The sequence below is a fragment of the Rattus norvegicus genome, chromosome 2 (assembly GCF_021556685.1).
Source record: "Rattus norvegicus strain SHRSP/BbbUtx chromosome 2, alternate assembly SHRSP_T2T, whole genome shotgun sequence".
Taxonomy (NCBI): domain Eukaryota; kingdom Metazoa; phylum Chordata; class Mammalia; order Rodentia; family Muridae; genus Rattus; species Rattus norvegicus.
Window position 1 is genome coordinate 17,630,787 of NC_141535.1, and position 21,189 is coordinate 17,651,975.

Genomic DNA, 21,189 nt, shown 5'->3' on the forward strand with positions numbered 1-21,189 from the left:
TAAGGCAAAGGACACTGACAATAGGCAACCTAGAGACAAGGGAAAGATCTTTACCAATCCTACATCCAATAGAGGGCTAATATCCAAAATATAAAAAAGAACTCAAGTTAGACTCCAGAGAACCAAATAATCCTATTAAAAAAATGGGGTACAGAGCTAAACAAAGAATTCCAGCTGAGGAATATAGAATGTTTCAGAAGTACCTAAAGTAGTGTTCAACATTCTTAGTCATCAGGGAAATGAAAATCAAAACAACCCAGAGATTCCACCTCACACCAGTCAGAATGGCTAAAATCAAAAACTCAGGTGATAAGTGTTAGTGAAGATGTGGAAAAAGTCTAACATTCTTCTACTGTTGGTGGAATTGCAATCTGGTACAACCACTCTAGAAATCAGTCTGGCAGGTCCTCTGATAATTGGACATAGTGCTACCTGAGGGCCCAGCTTTACCATTCCTGGGCATATATCCAAATGATGCTCCAACATATAACAAAGATACATGCTCCACTATGCTCATAGCAGCCTTGTTTATAATGGCCAGAAGCAGGAAAAAACCCAGATGTCCTTCAACAGAGGAATGGATACAGAAAATGTGGCACATTGGTGTACTACTCTGCTATTCAGAACAGTGACTTCATGAAATTCATAGGCAAATGGAGATAGAAAATATCCTGATTGAGATAACCCAACCACAAAAGAACATACATGGTATGCACTCAATGATGAGTGGAAATTAGCCCAAATGCTTGGAACACGCAAGATATAATTCACAGACCATATGAAGCTCAAGAAGGACAACCAAAATGTAGATATTTCAGTCCTTTTTTCAAGGGGGAACAAAATACTCATGGGAGGAAACAGAGGAACAAAGAGTGGAGCAGAGACTAAAGGAAAGGCCATCCAGAGACTGCCCCACCTGGGGTTCCATCCCATATACAGACATCAACTGTTGTTGATGCCAAGAGTGCTTACTGACAGGGACCGGATATGGATGTCTCCTGAGATATTCTGCCAGAGCCTTACTGATAGAGATCAGGATGCTTGCAGCTAACTATCACACTGATCACGGGGACCCCAATAGAGAAGTTAGAGAAAGGACTGAAGGAACTAAAGGGCTTTGTAACCCCATAGGAAGAACAATATCAACCAACCAGACCCTTATTGCTCCCAGGGATTAAACCTCCATCCAAATGACTTCAGGGACATATGTAGCAGATGGCATTGTCTGGTATCAGTAGTAGGAGAAGGCCTTGGTACTGTGAATGCTTGTTTTCCCAGTGTAGGGGAATGCCAGGGTATTGAGGTGGGAGTGGATGGGGGAGGGGAGCATTGTCATAGAAGCTGGGAGAGATGCGAAGTGAGAAGGGAGAACCAGGAGAGGGGATAACATTTGAAATCTAAGTACATAAAACTATCCATTTTTAAAAAAAAATGTGGGGGTTGGGGATTTAGCTCAGTGGTAGAGCGCTTGCCTAGCAAGGGCAAGGCCCTGGGTTCGGTCCCCAGCTCCGAAAAAAAAGAAAAGAAAAAAAATGTGGCAAAATTTAGTCTTACTTGCTAAATTTAACCCATTTACTTTGTTCCTGATTTGTAGTACTGTGTTTGAACCTAGTGCATTCTGCATATGAGGCAAGTGCTACTTAGCTATATCACCAGGTACCCTATCCCCAAACCCAATCCTCTGTTTTTGTACAAAAAGTTTTACTGAACCACAGATGATAATTAGAAATTCCTGGTTTAATACCAATTTGTACTCATCCATTTTTATTTCTGTGGTGAAAGTCTTTGTATTAGCAGTACAATGTGGCACAACTATCAACTGAGATATACCACATTCATGACTTCAAGGTAATCTCTACGTGTTGTGTATTTCTATAGTATGTAGGTGTGTCTGGATGTGGAGGCCTGAGGACAGACAAGGTACTTCCCAATCACTCTTTACCTTAATTTATGAGACAATGTATCTCCTTCAACAGAGATCTTGCCAATTTAGCAAGACTGGTATGCCAGAGTTCTAAAGATCCTTCTCTCTCTACCTTTTCTTGCTGCTAGGATTATAGTTGTATACCTCTGTATACAGCTTTTTTAAAAGTAGACTCTGGGAAATCAAATTCTTCTTATGTTTATATCATAAGCACTTTACTAATGAACCATCTCTCTAGCTTTATTAAATAGTAAAATAAGACATAGTGACCTACAAGTTAATAAAGGAGACTAGTAAGAATGCAGCTTCATTTGTAGGTTGCAATAAATCACTAAATAATAGCAATTATGTGTTCCTCATTCTGACCCACTTTCTACATAGTTCTGAACAAGGAAATGTCATCATATAGACAGTTCTTGAAACGAGTAGATAAATTGAGAATACACAGGCTTCAGAAGCGAAACTCCAATACTATTATTTGATGACTAGGAAAACACCATTTAATAAACACTCTACTCTCATCACAAATCACTAATATATGTTCTAATTACAGAAAGTCAATAAATATAAGTAAATTATACAGTAAAAGATGTAGAATGTTTTGCAAAAAAGAAGTACCTGTGTCTAAATAAGTCTCATATAAAGCTATTTTTTAGTAAACCTTTGCATCACTAAAGAAAGGTAAGATGTCTGAGGGAAAAGCTAGCTCAAAGATCCAAAGGAGGCAAAGAAACAAACATGTTTGAAAACAGGACCAGGCTGTGTTGGCATATATGATTAATCCTAACACTCCTGCAGAAGAATGATCTCTGTGAGCTCAATGCCAGCTTGTTCTCCAGAGCAAGTTTCTAGGACAGCCAAGGATACACAGAGAAACCCTGTCCCAACAAAGAAAACAAACCCCAAACAGAGCTAAAATATGAATTCAGGTAACAGATGAGATGAAGACAGCAGAAATAAGTACGTGGGTAACACTGAAAAGCCAGCACAGTTTCCTGCTACCAAAGGCATTTTATCTTTTATTCTGAAATACTGAACATTTTGGATCCAATTCATATTTTAAATGTTTAATTGTTAAGAGCTGTAAAGGAAAAAGGCAAACACAAATAAATCAGCATTTCTTGTAGTGTTCAGATTCTGAACATATTTTGAAGTCAGAGCAAGAAGGATGTTCCCTAACATATGGACACAATGAATAGGGGAAAAAGAACCAAGGATGACTCACTGACTTAAGAAATATGCTAACCTTTCCAGTATAAGCTTTGTTATTTGTAAAATAGCCATGATTATAGCACTGACTTGACCAAATTGTTGGAATAATTAATATATACATAAAATACCTAAAATGAAGTGTTTTATAATTTTGAATTTTTTAATGTTTTTATTTGTCTGTTTAAGAGCAAGAGGCTACTCACATGACACATGTGGAGGGCAAAGGGTAACTTGGAATCAGTTCTTTCTTTCTTTAAGTGAGTGCTTTGGACTGAACTCAGTCAGTCAGGCTCGAACCACAGTACCTTCCCCACTGAGCCGCCTCATCAACCACTCTTCCTCTAACGCCTTTACCATGAAGCACTAATTCTGGGACTGGCTTGTTTCTATCTTACCTAATGTCTTGGTATTTAGGATGCAAGGAGGGGAGAGGTTAAGTTGATTGTGTACACTGGTCAGACTGTTCATTAGAAAAAGAGTATTTGTATTTTCTAATGAACTGCCAATTGAAAAACAGGTGTATATGCCATGACTCTTCAACTTTCTGCTGAAACCTACATTCATTCTAGGACTAACACTGTATCACTAACATTTACTAACATTTACTAATATCACTAACATTGCCTGTATAGAGATACATTTGTTTCATAATAACCATTTTTGAAGCATTCAAAGAGTACCAATTTAAAGTTTCTTTGTTTATTCCAAGGACTTACTAATTATCTACTGACTTACTAATTATCTAAAGTAACAGAATTGAAAAGTAAGAAATTCTCCTACAATTCATTTTCATTTTTTTTTCTTTTTTTTTCGGAGCTAGGGACCGAACCCAGGGCCTTGTGCTTGCTAGGCAAGCGGTCTACAACTGAGCTAAATCCCCAAACCCTTACAATTCATTTTCTAAAGGAATCTAATCAGCAGTCTTAAATTTTACCTAGCTTTAGAAGACGGCATATGTAACCATCACAAAAATTATTTTGAAAACAAGATGCTAATTATTGCAAGCAATATAATAATAATAATGATGATGCTGACCTGCATTGGTACAGGTTCCTTAAGATAATAGCCTTCAACAATCTGTTCTTTCCGATAGTGGTCTATGATGTCCCCAATACTGTTAAAATAAAATAATTAACAGTGTAAACCTCTTAGAATACAAGGATTATCTATCGATAAGTAGTTTTTAATGCATATAATCTGAATATATTTATAGAATAATTTAACATAATAGTCACATTATTTTAGAAAGTCCTGAATTACAAATACATGTCCACAGGTTAGAATACATTAGTTAAAAGATTCTGGTTCACATATATATCAAACATGCAGCCATGAATGGAACTACATACGCAAAAGTGACATTCAATGAGAAAACCACTACAAACTTTTTTTGGGGGGGTGGGGGGTGTTAAAAACCAATCCTTCAGACATGAAGTGAAGAACAGAAATGGCATTTAGTTAGCAAATGATAAACTAAGAATTGTTTAAATTAAATCGCTCCACTTGTGTATTTAATTTTGCATAAAATTTTATTATGTAATAAAATAATACATGAATAGTTAAGTGAAAATAAAAGTCAAAGAATAAAAAGAAAAATAGCTAATTCCCCTGTACCGTCCAGGCAGGGAATGATTAATTGACTTTGATTAAAAAGTACCATCAATTTTTCCATGTATTTGGATGAAACTGAAAGTAAAATGACATATGTAACACAAAGTTTAGTTTGCTGCCAAATATTTTTATAATAAATAAAAGTATGTTCTGCAATTAATAGGTCCCATTAATCTCTAATATTTAATTTCTGGAATTTGAAACTTTTATTGTATATACTAAATGGATGAGAATTTTAAGCTACCCAAGAAACTGATCTCCAACAAGATTTTGTTAGCCTGTCCCTTGATTTATTCTTTCAATAGTTCTTCAGTGACAGAATAACTGCAGTATTGTATACAGTTCCAAGTATCTCCTATATTATAAACTTAAATATAATAGTCAAAAGTAAAATATAAAAATTGTAAAAGATAATTAAATCATGTACGTATTAACAGATAGAAAAGAGGACTAAAAACAAACATGATAAATTTTTAAGAGAATATGGGAAACAAAATTTGTAAACCAGAAACTATATAAAGAAAAACGAAAATCAGGAAAAATTGAAAACAGCTAGATACCACAAAGATGACTATGTTTTAAAGTAAAATGTATCATTTAACTATGGAAATTAATAAAGGCCAAAGTCTTTTGTATGCATGAGAAGATAGACATAATTATGGTAAACGCAGGCATGGATATATAACAGTGAAACCCAATAATTTGTATAATTAGTATGTTTTAAATATAAAAATGATTCTCGGTAAAATAATTTAAAATTAAAATTTTAAAAGCTTTGAATGGAAGCACCCTGTGTGGGTGTATAAAGCTGCTCTCCAAAGCCACAGATTATTAGAAAAAAATTACATTGCCAGGAATGGGCTACTTCGTTTAAATCCTCCAAACAATATACACAATGACATTTATTATTTGTTGATCGTGAGAAGAAAGACAATGGTAAGCTCCTACTCCTGAAACCACCACACCCAGAACACTGAGAAATAAAGTGGAAACAAAGCTATAAGCTTCTTCTCTGCTGTATGGCTCTCACAGTTCTAGAAACTGCTATGCAAGTCGATGGGGAGGACTGTCACCAAGTTTCAGTTGTGGACCTTCTGAAGGGACCTGAGGCATGATTCATATTTGGTACTGTAAACCTGACCAAGTCCATGGCTGAAGCTGTCACAGGCTCTAGCAGGGAAGAAGCTACAAATGCTGTTTCGTGGACTGCACATAATGTACACACCAATTTCCTTCTCGCCAAGCATAGTAGCACCTCCTTTAAATCAGCACTTGGAATGCAGAGGCAGGTAAATTATTTTGAGTTTAAGCAAAGCGAGCCAGGTCTATACATTACCAGGACAGTCTGGACCACATAATGAATCCCTGCCTCAGAAACAAAACAAACCTGCTTCTAAATAATTGTGTTCATCATTCTCAGAGATTAGTGCTGCTATCAGCTTTAGCCAACGAAGCTTCCTTTCACAGTGCACCAGTTATGGGTGAGATTCACAACACAAATGTCTGCTGAATCTGGAGCTAAAACTTATATCTTACCTCTCCAAAATTCAGGAAACACTGTGAAAAAGGCAGAATGAATGTAAGAGATGAATGAAAGGACGCAGTGTTGTAGGCTGCTGTCTTCCAGTTATGGCATGCATGGCCTCGTGTGCATGAATCCTCCAAGTATTACCTGCACACCACTGTGTAAGATTCAATGTCTAAACAGCCTGCCATGGAAAAGCAAAGGGTTCCCGAGGAGCTACCCCTCCCTGAGAATCTACAAGCATTCACAGTTGCTACAAAAAAGATATTTTCTTCAGTTACTGTAGCCACTGGATGGGGGGGGGGGTTATTTATAAAACAAATTTCTAAAGTCACCAGGCATGTACTTTAACTTAGTACTTGGTACATATAACTATGCACAGCTCTTGCTAAGGCTCACACAGACGTTACCCTTCAGACGTTACTCAACCTCACTCCACCCTTGTGACAGTTACCTAAATTGTGCTCTCTGGTGGTTCCCATGCCTATTTGTATTTCCCTTCAATTCATCACAACTTGAACCATCTTTTCTAATACTTTGGAATACTAATAATATAGAAATTTTTTCCCTTATTTAATTTGTACACAGCACAGTAGATTTCACTAAATAATCAGTCAATAAGTGTCTGCTGAATTCAGTTTGGTGCTAAATGTCTCTCCTTTTCCCAAGCTGTGTCAAAGCTGTAGCTCAAGTTGCTTCATGAAACAAAGCAGAATATTAAAGTATGCCTAGCAAACTGGATTCTAGGTGAACGTGTCTAAGCCTAGATTATAATATTAAAGGTACTCAGGTAGTTTAATACGATGAGATATACAAATGTCTACAATTAGACCTTTCATTTAATTTTTTTTTTTTTTTGGTTCTTTTTTTCGGAGCTGGGGACTGAACCCAGGGCCTTGCGCTTCCTAGGCAAGCGCTCTACCACTGAGCTAAATCCCCAGCCCCTCATTTAATATTTTTTTAACTGTCCAATGAACTTCTGATGAGCAAAAGTTCTTATCATTGAATTTTTGTTTACAGATAATCAGCTATTGAAGCTTTATGAATTTAAAACTCAAACTGAAACTTAGGGAATTCTAATTGGGGTGAACAAAATTAGGGCAGTATTAAAAAGTTAAACAGGTAAATATATTTTTAAAACAGATCATACCAGCTTCCAAAAGAAGAAATAATAATACTATCAAATTGGGCAAATATTTCACCCAGCTTTCTCTTTTCCAGAATAATACTGCCACTCTATATTACACATGTCACTATATTAATCACTTCCCTAAGCAAGCAGTGAAACTCACTGTGAATTTTGAAACTAAGTTTTCTAGGAGTTGAGTAGCAGAAACAAATCAGATACACAAAATGTATGACTTGAGAGAATATCCAGTAACATAATGACATCTGTAAAAAAATCAGATGACTCCAAGGAAATGCATACAAATAGCTTGTACATAAATATTTTATTCAACAACAAGACATTTGGGAGGTGAAAAGTTATTAACATTCAAGTTTGACAGTGTTTAAAGCGTTCTCATAAAACACTACTGCAATTACATTAGAAATTGAGGAAATTTAGATGTTTTGACTCCAACCATATCACCAAAGTGTTTCATGAGTTACCTGTTATAATAGCGACCTCCCATCATGAACTGATTGTTAGGTGTTGGACAAATTTTAAATCGCTGGATATTTTCATTGGTCCGAAAATACAGGGAATAATCTCCAGGAGTATTATCTGAGGGCCTCACAAGAAAGCTGCAGACTTGGCCAACTGTAAAAATTAAGCTGTTAGTTTTATACTCTAATTGTCAAATCAAAAAGAAAGTACATTAAGTAATTAGGAAGTACAATAAAAGTCATAACCACACATAAAATTTTATCATAAAACTTTTACTATTTTCATTTTATGTTTCCAGCCACCCGTGTTGTTCCTAGTATAACTTAACCGTTTTATTTCATAAGCATATGGAACAGAAATTCTGTACAGTAACTTCTAGACTTCTAGACTATATCTATACCCTTCCCTCTCACAAAAACCACTTGACAGTAATAGGAACCAAAACTTTTAATCTCCTAAAGAAGATCTTGAAAAGTTGAACTAGTTTTGCAATTTCTCCAGATTTCCAATGAGTAATTAAAAAGCAATATGGTGTCAAGCAACCAGAGCTTCCAGGGACTAAGCCACTACCTAAAGACTATACATGGACTGACCCTGGACTCTGACCTCATAGGTAGCAATGAATATCCTAGTAAGAGCACCAGTGGAAGGGGAAGCCCTGGGTCCTGCTAAGACTGAACCCCCCAGTGAACTAGACTATGGGGGGAGGGCGGCAATGGGGGGAGGGTTGGGAGGGGAACACCCATAAGGAAGGGGAGGGGGGAGGGGGATGTTTGCCCGGAAACCGGGAAAGGGAATAACACTCGAAATGTATATAAGAAATACTCAAGTTAATAAAAAAAAAAAAAAGCAATATGGTAACATTCTTCTCTAAGAACACACAAAGGCAAATAATGTAAGCACCTGAGCACAGTAAGCACCGTTAAGTCAATACACACATCTAATACTGCACTCACTAGGTCTGATCCTGAGAAAGCATCCATAAAGGACTATCTACAAGTGACAAGGACCCCTAAAACTCTAATCCTCCCTTTGTGGTTAAGTACTGGTAACAGAAAGATCATGAACTGACTCTTTTAAGAAAGCATAACTAACACATGTAAGAAAGCGTAATTATTACATAAATCAGTAATAATTACAATCATCTAGCTTAGGCGCTTGCTATTCAGTAACTTGATATTTGGTACAAACAAGTAAAAAATAAATTTTTTTATATTGGGTTTTCATGGTCCAACTTAATATATAACTATTATGCAAACTATTTGATTTAATATAGGATTAAAAAACCCTTTTTATTTATATTTATACTCTGATTCTTCTACAAATTTGTAAATGAATATATTTGTATAATCCCAGGGGTGACATTTTCACTCTTTCAAGTATGAATGAACAAAAATTACTGTGAGAAATTATGTTTAGGCTATTTTCATGTTTACATACCTAAAACAATACTGGGTACTTCAAATACTTGGTGATTCGGTATCTAAATATAAACCTACCCCAACAATTGACTAAAATTGTTTAAATTATATTCTGGATCTACTTAATGCTGGTTATTAAAGCCATTAAGCACTTCAAAAAGTATCTCAAATCCTATGAGAGCAAATCATTGATTTAAATGTAATACCTTATATGTTTAAAAAACTGAGATCACACATTTAACAATTAGTAATTGATTTACTGTAATTGCCTATTTCCAAATACCCTATAAAAATACAAAACTACCAAATTTTCAAGAACTACAACATCTAAAAATATATTGATTTTTGTTCCAAATCTTTGTCAGACTTAGTTTACTAATAAATTAACCTAGCGATGAACAGTTAATAATAAAGAGTAAAGTAACACAGCTGTTAATCAGTGGTTTTCAACCTTCCTAATGCTGCGACCCTTTAATATACTTCCCATGTTGCAGGAAATTATTTTCGCTGCTACTTCATAACTATAATTTTGCTACTTATGTGAATTGTAATGTGAGTATTTTTGGAGATAAAGGTTTGCCAAAGGGGTCACAACTCAGATTGAGAACCCTGCTTTAAATTATAAATCCATAATATAAGTAAATTAATTTGCATTTCTATGTAACGATCTAAGTAATTGTAAATTAAATTTGAAATAACGTTCAATTATGTAATTCCACCCACAATGCATATAAGAATGTATATGGACACATGCCTTTAATTCAATACTCAGAAGCAGAGGCAAGTAGATCTGTGAGTTCCAGACCAGCCTAGTCTACAAAGCAAAATCTAGGACAGCCAGGACTGTTACACGGAGAAACCCTGTCTAAACATTAAAAAGTATGTTATGTGTTGTTCAGGTGTACTATATGTAGGACAGACCTAACACACATAAAAGTGTATCACAAGATTGTAAGGTGTAAAATACGGGGAAGGAAACAAGGACTGAAGATAGGAAAGAAGAAAACTATACTCCACAAGAGCTTATAGTACATACACATTTCAACTAATAATAAAACCAGAAAATACCAACTCTCACTGCCCAGCTTTTGAAAGAAAGAACAATATGCATGTATTATCAAATGCTAAAAAAAAAACCTATAGTACATGAGAAATGACTGTTTCAATTTTATACTTTATAAAGACATTAAAGAATATAGAGGTACCTGTCATTAATAAATTATAAGCTTCTTGTTTGGAAATCTTCCCATGGAACCATCTTAAAAGGAGAACAAATTAGACATTTAATCAAAAGTCCACATGCTGCTGCTTTCACATACTCAAAGGTAACCAAGCTGATGAAACAAATCAATGGAAATGGTCACATTTTCATTTGCTACCTTTCTATTATATTTGCAAACTTATTGTGCTTTATTTCAATAAAGTACAGGAACACGAGGAACTGCCAAGTATATACTGTAAGTTCCATATTAATTACAATATGTTAAAGAGTGATGGCTTTAGTTCTAGTAGTAACTGCTACATGCTTATATCATAGCTCCATCTTTCCTTGAATGGTCTGGGAGGATATAGAAAATTATACAAGCCAAAACCCTTCAAATGATTTCTCATGTTTCCTTCAAATATAATTTTCTTTTAACATAAGATCTCACCCAGTAAAATTAAAATGTTAACACAAGAACAAGTAAATAACAATGGAAAGAACTATTTTTAATTCTGAGCTAACAACCTATCAATCTGGATGGGTAAAATATTTCATAATCTGTATTCTGGAATTAAGCATTATTAAGAAATTATTAAAAACTGCAATAATTAAAAATATATCAAAATGAAATTCCAAATATCTAATATTTTTCTTTTAATAAGAGAACATATTTTAAAAAAACTTAAAGATCAGGAATGGTAGTACATGTATTTAATCCCAGAACCTGATAGAGCCAGGCAAATCACTGTGCACCGAGACCACCTTGGTCTACATAATGAAATCCAGGACAGTCAGGACCATACAGTGCAATCTTATCTCAAATACTACAAAAACTACAATTATTTAGAAGTCAAAGGTATAAAAGTTTACCTCTTAGTTACATTAAATCTCATTTTTTTCTTGCTGGTAATCTCAAATCACTTCTCTACCACTGCACTACATCTTAAGGTCTACAGTGGTCTGTAATAATGTGGTAACTGCCAGTTGCAAAGTACATATACTACTAGACTAAAAGCTTAAGTGCTCTAAGACGCAATGCTACAGGCTTAGAGGTCATTCATTCTGCTTCAAATTAACCATTCTATTACTAGGGAGAGTTAAAATACAACTTTATTTTCAAGTAAATGAAAAAGTAATCATTAACTTAGTAACTCAGATTTCCTGATGTTCTCAGAATACATGTGCATAATGAAGAGCAAATAAACAATACAGCTCAGAATGCTTTAAAATGTGTGGGGCTACATACTGCATTCAAGGAAAGGTTAAATTACCATTTACTACACAGTTTAGAGTGGATATCCATATTGTAGAAGATGCAGCTAGATGGCATCCAAGACTAACCCTACAGTTTTCTAGCCAGTACAGTAAAAACACAAAGAGTACAGTTTAAAAAGAAACAAAAAGTTTTTTAAGTTTTTAAGTTTTAAGTTATTTTGAGCATTAAGAAAAAAGCCTTGAGGCAAACGGGTAATATTATTTCCCAGAGCTTTTCTTATATAAAACATATAATTCAATTATATGATTTGTACTCAAGTCCTTGCTCTTAGGAGGTCCAGACTCTGATTAGAGGGAAGACAAAACAAATAAACAAACACAAAGTGAACAACTAAAAACCATGTAAAAATTTAGTAAGTACAGCGATGGGTATGTCTTAGAGCCTTTGGAGAATAATGGAGAAATGGATAGTAGTCTTCAGCTACGTAAGGAATAACATGAACATTCACTGAACTTAAATTTACTAAATTACGTAAGTACATAAACAATTGAGGGTAATCCCGGTCTGGGAAACAGCTTAATAAAATCATTAAAAATAGTTGAGTATTTGAAACGCGTATAAAGAGGAGAGTGAAATGATAAGACAATACAAGTTTTAAGAAATATGTACATCACAGATCATCTTTTTAAGCTCTGCTGAAGTAAAGCTCGTAGGGACAGTACAGGATTTTTAGGTACCGAAAGTGGTACTTTCCCATAGATATTTTAGACAAACCATTCGAAATGTTAGAGCAGAGAGTGTGAGGAGATTAACAATTTGGAGGGCCCAGCAGAAGGTAACTACTGTGTCAGGCACTACAAGAATGACTATAGTAAAATTATTTAAGACTGAAAAGAAGGGACACATTAAATATTTTAAGAAAAAAAATTACTAGAACATAATAATGCCCACATAGAAATGGAGCTCAAAGAAACTGTCAAACTAGCTATTTAATCCCCAAGGAGTTCGCTGTGGCTAAGGATGGTTCAGAGAAGTATGGGGCTTCACTGCCATAGGCTTCACTCTAAACACTTAAGAGAGACTAGGCAGGTACATAAAATAAATCCACACAGACTTAACTTATGCTAAATACCACATACATATAAAGTTCAAAAAAAACAAAAGACTGACTTCCCAGTAAAGTCTTATATTTGACATTGAAAAATAAATATAGTTTAAATATTTACTGGCATCTTAAATCTGTACTATTAAAACAGATACCAGAGAATATAGACTTTTTCTTGATAATCTGAAGGATTTCATAATACTGAATTCAGATTCATTTTGTGTGTGTGTGTGTGTGTGTGTATATGAGAGAGAGAGAGAGAGAGAGAGAGAGAGAGAGAGAGAGAGAGAATGTGTGTGTGTGTTTACGTGTGTGGACATCATGATATGCACGTGGAGGTCAAAGGATAATTTGTTGGGTCCTGTGGATTCAATTTAGGTCATAAGATCTGGCAGTAAATGCTTCTACCCACAGAGCCATCTCACCTGCCCCATGAATTTACATTCTAACATATTAACTAGACAGACTGGTCACCTTAAGACAAACAAAAATCTTTCAAGTTTTCTACTTCTCAAAATCTGTAATATTAAGCAATGAATGTCAATCACCACTCAGGCTACTGTCTTCTGACAAGAGGGAAAGAAATTATTCTTTGCACGGTGATCTCTGTCAAGGAGTTATACAATACAGAACAGTATATTGTGTTTGGAAAAAATATATATAATATATATATTATATATACATACATACACATACACACATAATACAATCTGTTTTTGTTATGAATCTGATGCTCTTCAACCATTAATTGCTGATACAGACATTAAACAGAATCACCTAGGTATAGTTAGAGTAATGGAGTCATGTGTATCTGTATAGAGTAATATAAAAATGTACTCATAAAATATAACACATATTCTATTAAGACAGGAAACTAAGAGAACTACATATACAATATTCAGATTAATGTATTTACTTTCTAATGACTAGATAACAAGAAAATAAAACATTTGAGGCAAGCTTTAAATTATATCTACAAATGCTGACAGCTTGGTTAGTAGGAAAATTCACTGAAAAAATAGCAGGTGAATATTCTATTGAAATAATACGAATAGAACAGGTTTAAATGCTTAAGATTTTAAAAGAAATCTCATACACATAAAAAAAGATTATTTAAAAGGACATTGCTTAGTTATACTAAAATTTGGAGTTATCTCACATAGCCATGATAAAAACTGAATGTAAAATGTTCATTAGTGATGTGACCACAAAAATAAGAAATACTATAATCAGTAAGAAAGTGAAGAGAAATATGAGCACCTGTACTATTCATTATAATTCAAGCATAATGTTTACCAGAAAGTCTTTTAGTTTGGTGATAGGAAATTTGTATATTGGTATAGGTCAATGTTTGTTTAAAATTCTTACTAAAAAAAAATTTAGTATTAGATCCTTAAGAAATATTTATATATCAGTTATCTGAACCAAATTTTAAGCAAATGTCAACTGAAAAGTCATTAAGTATGTTGGCTATTTTTCTAATTTACATGCTTACGTTATTTTGTCCTTTTTGTAATTAATAAAAACTCACATTTTGCCTTCATGTGGATCTTCTTCTCGGCCCTAAAAGAAAGACATTAGGACAGTATTTTATAAAATTATATCCTAATACAATTTCATGAAAATTCCTAAGAATCAGATCTTCAAATCTTTCTCCATAATGTCATAGTTACATGTATATAAGAATGTTTCTCTTGTACTTATTTTGATAATTTTTTGTGCTCCTGTTCTTTATTAGGTATATCTGTCTCTTAAGTAGTTGTGCGTTTGGTATAATTTTTAAGTATGCATATAATTCTAATAATCTTAGACTATTTTAATTATATTACTCATACATAAACCCAAAGTTCTACAATCTGAATATTCCTCTTGTTTTCTTTGCTATCATATTATACATTATTATTACTTATCTTACTACATAATATAAATCACCAGATATATTTTTAGATGCAAATTAGCAGTCAAGCAGTGTTCATGCTTTACAGACAATATTCAATACCACCAAAATGTATCAAACATTATAATTTTGGATATATAACATACTAACATATATTTTTATTTCTCTATAATCGTCTATTAATACCAAATACATTTTAAATTTTCCCTGTATTTATGAATTTAAATATTTCACAAGAGAAATTTGGTTTTGTTTCTGTCTACTGACCCAGAAATAGAATAACTTCTAAACTTTTATAAAGAACTTAGGATCTGAAATTTATAAGAACAAATGAAACTTACCACCTCTTCCACTAGGTCCTCAACAATAAGGCCTTGCTCATCTGTTCTTAGGTTTGTAACCCACATCCATCCATCTTCTAACTCATTGTGAACAATGAACATATCTCCCTTTAAGAAACTAAATAACAAGTGACATTAATATCTTAAAAATGGGCATTTAAGTAGTCCTAAACCATTAGATATTATGATGTTGGAAAGATGCAAAAGCACTTAAAAAAAAAAGTTCTGTGCTATTTCTAACATCTTGTTTTGCTAAACTCATTATATGTATAATTTAACTAAAGGTTTGGTAAGGGTGTCTACTTTGCTGGACTAGACTTACATTAGAATTCCTCTATCTACTATCTACTTTGCTATATTAGACTCAAATTAAAATTTCTTTAAATAGTAAACAATCACATTTGTATTATAAGTTCCAAGAAAACTGAATTTTAAAGCCAAATTTCAATGTTATTTTATATGTCTGACAGATATAATAAAAAGCAAGGCAATATAGAATATATACATTGTGGAAGTTTAAAATTATTCACTCATTATGAAAAATTAAGATAATTATTTTGGCATGATTTATAGCTGAGACATAAATTTAATGGGGAATAAAAATCGATAGATAGACAGACAGACAGACATAACATAGTAGATTAGGTAGGTAGGTAAATGGATGAATAGATGGATGATTGATAGATTATATAGATAATGATAACACGCAAACTATGAGAGAAACCTCTTCTTTCTCAGAAATGTTTTTTTAAAAACATTTTGTTTTCTATCACAAAATTTTCACTGTGGCCACACTGATTCAAACCTTGGAATAGATAAGCCATCCAATGGGAACACAACAGATCATGTACTAAAAGCAACTTTATATACCTATAATAGTCCCTCAAATTCAAAAACCTTCCTAGTTTAAGAGCAATGAATCTTCATTGTGTAGCTCTTTCAAATTATACATAAGAAAAAGTGTAAAATACCTTATTTCATCAGTGTCTGGTACTTTTGTGTAGGGCAGAATGGCTCGTACACGTCTTCTATCTTCTACTGGCTGAAACCATTAAATACAGTAATAATTAGGAGCTAGGTAGAGGTTTCCTGTCTCCACAGCTAAACCTCCTGTCCCACAAGCTTGAAATCCCAAACTGGATCCACAGAACCCACATATTATAAGTTGTGAAAGGTATGGCAGCTGTCTATAATGCCAGCGTTTAAGAGGAAGAAGCAGGAGAGATCTAAGGCAAACTATCAAACCAAACTAACCAAATTAAAAAGCTCTGGTTTTATCCAGAGACTTTGCTTCAAGTAATCAAGTAGAAAGCAATCAAGAGTGACATCTGTTGTCAACTTCTAGACACCAGTAATAGTGCACACATGTGCCTCTTCCTGGAAACACACGCAAGCCTGTATACACAGTCATACACATATACATACACCCATGCACACAAAACAAGACTGTCACTGTATCCAAGTAAAAAACGATAAACTCACACAAGGCTTAAAGTCAATACTAATATTACAAATTCCATAGGGTCACTGTACTCTTTACTGAGCATCTATACAGAACCTAGAAATGTTTCCTGTTCTTGCTTGGTATTTTTACAAAAATTACTATACATGTAGTGTAACATATTTTATCAGGTAATTTAAAAGTCCTTAAATAAGCTATACACAACACAGAAATTAATCTACCTTTTATGATATGACATTTTAACTTCTCTAGCATGTATTAGAAGCTATAAACACATAAAATTATATTTAAAAATCTAGTTGCTTAAATACAAAAATTAGTTTTCAAGGAAACTATAATTTTTTGTTCTAGCATTATAACTAGAATTAAAACAAATGTCTATTAAATTATAATAGATGTAAGAAATTTGATAAGATTAAAATCCACCTGATTTTGTAAAATAAAAGTTGTGATATATCATTTAAGGTTTACTTACCTCTGGTGGTGCAACTGGGTAGAGTAATTTTTCTCCTTTAAGTAAACAAGAAACGTGACTGTAATATCCTATTAGGTCTGAGAGTGAAGAAAAACGCCTTCCACCAATGTAGTAATCACCACACATAGCAATAATCCTATAGTAAAGGAAACAGAAACAACAACCAAAACATAGTTTGGAAAGGAGCTTAAAAGCCAGTCTTTTGTATTCTCTTTTTTGAATGTGGTTAATTTCATACTTTTTTCCATTAATATACACTCATGTATTTCAAATAAATATTTATTTATATCCTGGAAATTAAGTATTATTTTTAAATAGTTGTGAATTTGATATGACATGTTTATAAGTCTCAGTTATGTAACTGAACCAAATATTTGAAAATTTACCCTGAGATATCTCTCTTCACTTTCTATTTTTAATACTCAACAATTCTATAAAGACATCTTTGACTATAAGTAGCTTACAAATCTCTTGAAATTTATGAACTATAATAAAAATGTTACATAAAATTATGATCAAATATTTGCTGTGAAATTATATATGTGAATTTATCACCAGTACCCTTAAAACTTATTCTAAAATTTAAAAGTCAAAGACACAAGAACACTTTATCAGTTAATACTGGCTATAGATGATTTATGTTTTATTATCTCCCATAAAAATGAAATAGAATATAGCAACATCTATAAATATATTTATATAGAGATATGATACCTTACTTGAAAATGTGCAAACCTGTATATCTCACAGAAGTGAACATATATAGAATTTTAAGATAGTGAGGCTATAAAAAAAACCTAAGGACAACCTCAACTTCTATACAGTATTTTCTGCTAACTCTACAGTCTCAATCTACACATCTTTCATTTTACTTTTTATCTTTTTCAAAATGTATCTGTAGTAATATATTCCTTAACTATAATATATTTGAAAATTGCTGTTCTAAAAACCAATATTACTACCTTTAAACAAAAAATTTAAACATTTCAGGAATATTTACTCTAAATCAGATTAAATAATTTAACTGAAATCAAGTTTATTATATGAAGGCCATTCACTTTTGTAAAAGTGATTATTTTTATAAACATGTATCAGATTAAATACTAAAGTACCATATTAAATACCTTATACTAGGAACAAAGACTTACCTAAAATGATTGACAACATTTGTCTGGCTAAGAAATGAAAGTACAAAGGACCCTGGCCTCCGATCACTCTCTCTTATAAGGTAGCTTCCAGATTTCCCTGCCTGCCTGAGGCGTTCTTCTGCTATAGTTCTATCAAGTTTTCCATGATACCACCTAGGGAAAAAACAAGGATAATTAAAATTAAAAGACCACCATAAAATTCCCGTGCAGACTGAACACTCCAGTATTACAGTCTTACAGACTTCAAGTCTATGAGAACACAACGCTCCAAGTTTTAAACACCCGCATGTAGTTTAAACATTTCTTTAGTCTGAACAATTCAATTTTAACTCCATTTTTTCACCTCCTCTAAATTCCCTAAAATCACTAATTCATGAAGTATTTAAATTTGTTGTATAAACGCAAACCTCATTATCTCACTGATAAAAACTGCCCCAGGTTTACTTATATTTGCTCAAAACAGAAACATTTCTTACATTAAATCCTTTCCTGGAACATAAGAACAAGATGAGTAATTAGATATAATTTACAACTCTATAGATTAAGAAATCTACCTAACATAACAAAGTACTTGGAACCTTATAAAAAGTAACATTTTATTTTCTTTTAGTCTTACTACCCTGACAGGAAAACAGAGTAACTATTTAAGGGACTGCTATTCGAATTTCCTGTTTCAACAAGGAGCTGATCATCACCTTGCATTTTAGGACAACTTACTTCATGACCACATATTTAAGCTCAACCGTTCTTAACAGAGAATTAAGAAAATACATTTCGTGTGTGCGTGTGTGTGTGTGTGTGTGTGTGTGTGTGTGTGTGTGTGTGTGTATCTCTTGTTACCTGAATGACATGGTTACATCAAAAGTTTTCTATAACTTTTAAAATACTATTCAAATCATCTTACATACATCTGTCTCTTCTAAAATTGAATTTACTAAAATGATAAATCTCATAAAACAAAGAAAGTACAATTTAAAGGCCACTGTAAAGGGTTCTAGTCTCCCTCTTAGGCAAACCAATGTTTGTTAGTATCACAAATACTGTTTGAACACACATATTTTCAATAAAAATGCATCATCCTGCTTCTGCTTATCAAAACACAAGCCTACTTCAAGATCCTATAAAGTGTACTTCTGTAAAGTGACTTAAATATCAACAACTAGGTGCATTACATTCTTCCTTTAGACTGTTCTACACATGGACATTAACCTACCTTTACCTCATTAAAAAAAATAAATCTCAAAAGGAAAACCTTTATCTCACAAAGAAAGTTTTAAAACCAGACATGGTTTTTCATACATGTAACCTCAGTATTTAGGAGGAAGAGGCAGAACCAAGATCCTCCTTGGCTAATAGGAAGTTCAAGGTCAGCTAAGATAATATAAGTTCCCCCATCTCAATAAAAGGGAACGAAAAACAGTGTTTTGCTTAGGATTTCCATAATAAACATGAAAAGGTGGAACTCATTTGCTATAGGCCATCCACATGCCATACTTGTCCACTGTTAGGATAAATAGGACTTAACAAGTTAAATCATTCCTAACTCCTCCATCAATTTTATAGACAAAACACCTACTGGATCTTTCAATCTGAACAATTCAAACCAGGCAAGTTGAAAATAATAATGGAAACAGCCTCATGCCTCACCCATCTCACTCCTGATACAGCTGAATTGTTTGGGTTGGTCTGGAACTCACTCTACTCCAAGCAGGCTATGAACTTGCACTCCTCCTGACTTAGTCCCCTGAGTATCAGAGTCAATGGGCCTGGCTTAACCTTTCTAGATCTTTCTTCTCTTTGGCGCATCCTCATCATAACTTGTCATTATTAACACCAATCCAGTTCACACAGCACCCCCATCTCCCCAGCACATCCCAGTTAGTACCCTACAGGCAGATTTGTAAATTCATGGTGGAGATGTAGCTCAATCACAGAACAATTACCTAGATGTCCAAGGCCATGGGTTCAACTCAGCACCACAAGAAAAATTCAGAAAATGAAATCAGTAAATATAAAAATAAATCAAGAAAACAGAAAATAAAAAATATAAAGATGAAGTGGGAGCATACAAAAATTCAAACATTTAAAAATGAGTTATCAAATTCACAAAGTTAAGAGCTAATGAGATTAAGAGGAAATTAAGCATATTTTAAAAAGTTAGGATTACCTTGCAAATATGGTTAATAAAGAACAAAATCTATAATACAAAAAAGACATCAATTATGGATGAATGGCACACAGTCTATATGCATGTGATATGATAATTTGATAGGATATCTCCAAGTTTTTGACTTTTAGATACATGGTTCCTGGTTGGTAGCACTGTTTGGGGAGGTTTAGGAAGTGGGGCCTGTTGGACCAGGTGTGTCACTGGATTTGAGAGTTTAACAACTCTCGTCACACCCAGTCTCTTCTCACTACACGAAGCTTAAAAGTTCAATATGTGAGACTTCAGCTCCTGTTTTGTGTCATCATGACTTTGTTCCACTAACTTAGAGTATAACCCTCTCCAACTATAGCCCAAATAAACTCTTTGATGAATTGACTCACTCGTGGTGCTTTATCACAAGAATAAAAGAGAAACTAAAATATGGGGAGTCCGGAAAAGAAAGCATGAAAGAAAACGAAAGAAAAGTAAAATCTGGAGAAAATCCAAAAAAATTTCCAAATCCAAGAAAGGGAGTAACAACAACAACGACAAAATTAAACAACAACAACAACAAATTAAATTCCATAAATGCCAAATAAGAAAAAGAGATAAGGGCAGATACAAATGCAGAATAGGCATTTTTAAGATGTAACCAAACAAAGTTGCTAAAACCAAGATTAAATCATAACAGCAAGTATGAAAGGCATTATCCTAAAGAGTCAATGGTAAAAACACTTGCTAACTTTCTAATATTTCTTTATGCACATCTGGCTCCATCCTGGTCAATGCCTGCCTCCCAGTCACCCCTTGATAAAATCCTTTCCCCATCCACCCCTCCTCTGAAAGGGTGGGTATACTATACTCTTTGGTATCCCCCATCCCGAGCACAT

At 33.6% G+C, this 21,189-nt stretch overlaps 1 protein-coding gene across 1 annotated transcript in view; it reads right to left on the reverse strand.

The window, feature by feature from the left end:
• The window catches only part of Rasa1 (RAS p21 protein activator 1), an 82,010-nt gene that overhangs the window by 24,047 nt on the left and 36,774 nt on the right, over positions 1–21,189 (reverse strand). The window contains 8 exon segments of the mRNA NM_013135.2: positions 4,172–4,250; positions 7,884–8,034; positions 10,508–10,560; positions 14,359–14,390; positions 15,066–15,183; positions 16,037–16,107; positions 17,003–17,138; positions 18,151–18,303. Of these exon segments, the coding sequence (NP_037267.2) occupies positions 4,172–4,250; positions 7,884–8,034; positions 10,508–10,560; positions 14,359–14,390; positions 15,066–15,183; positions 16,037–16,107; positions 17,003–17,138; positions 18,151–18,303 (793 nt within the window).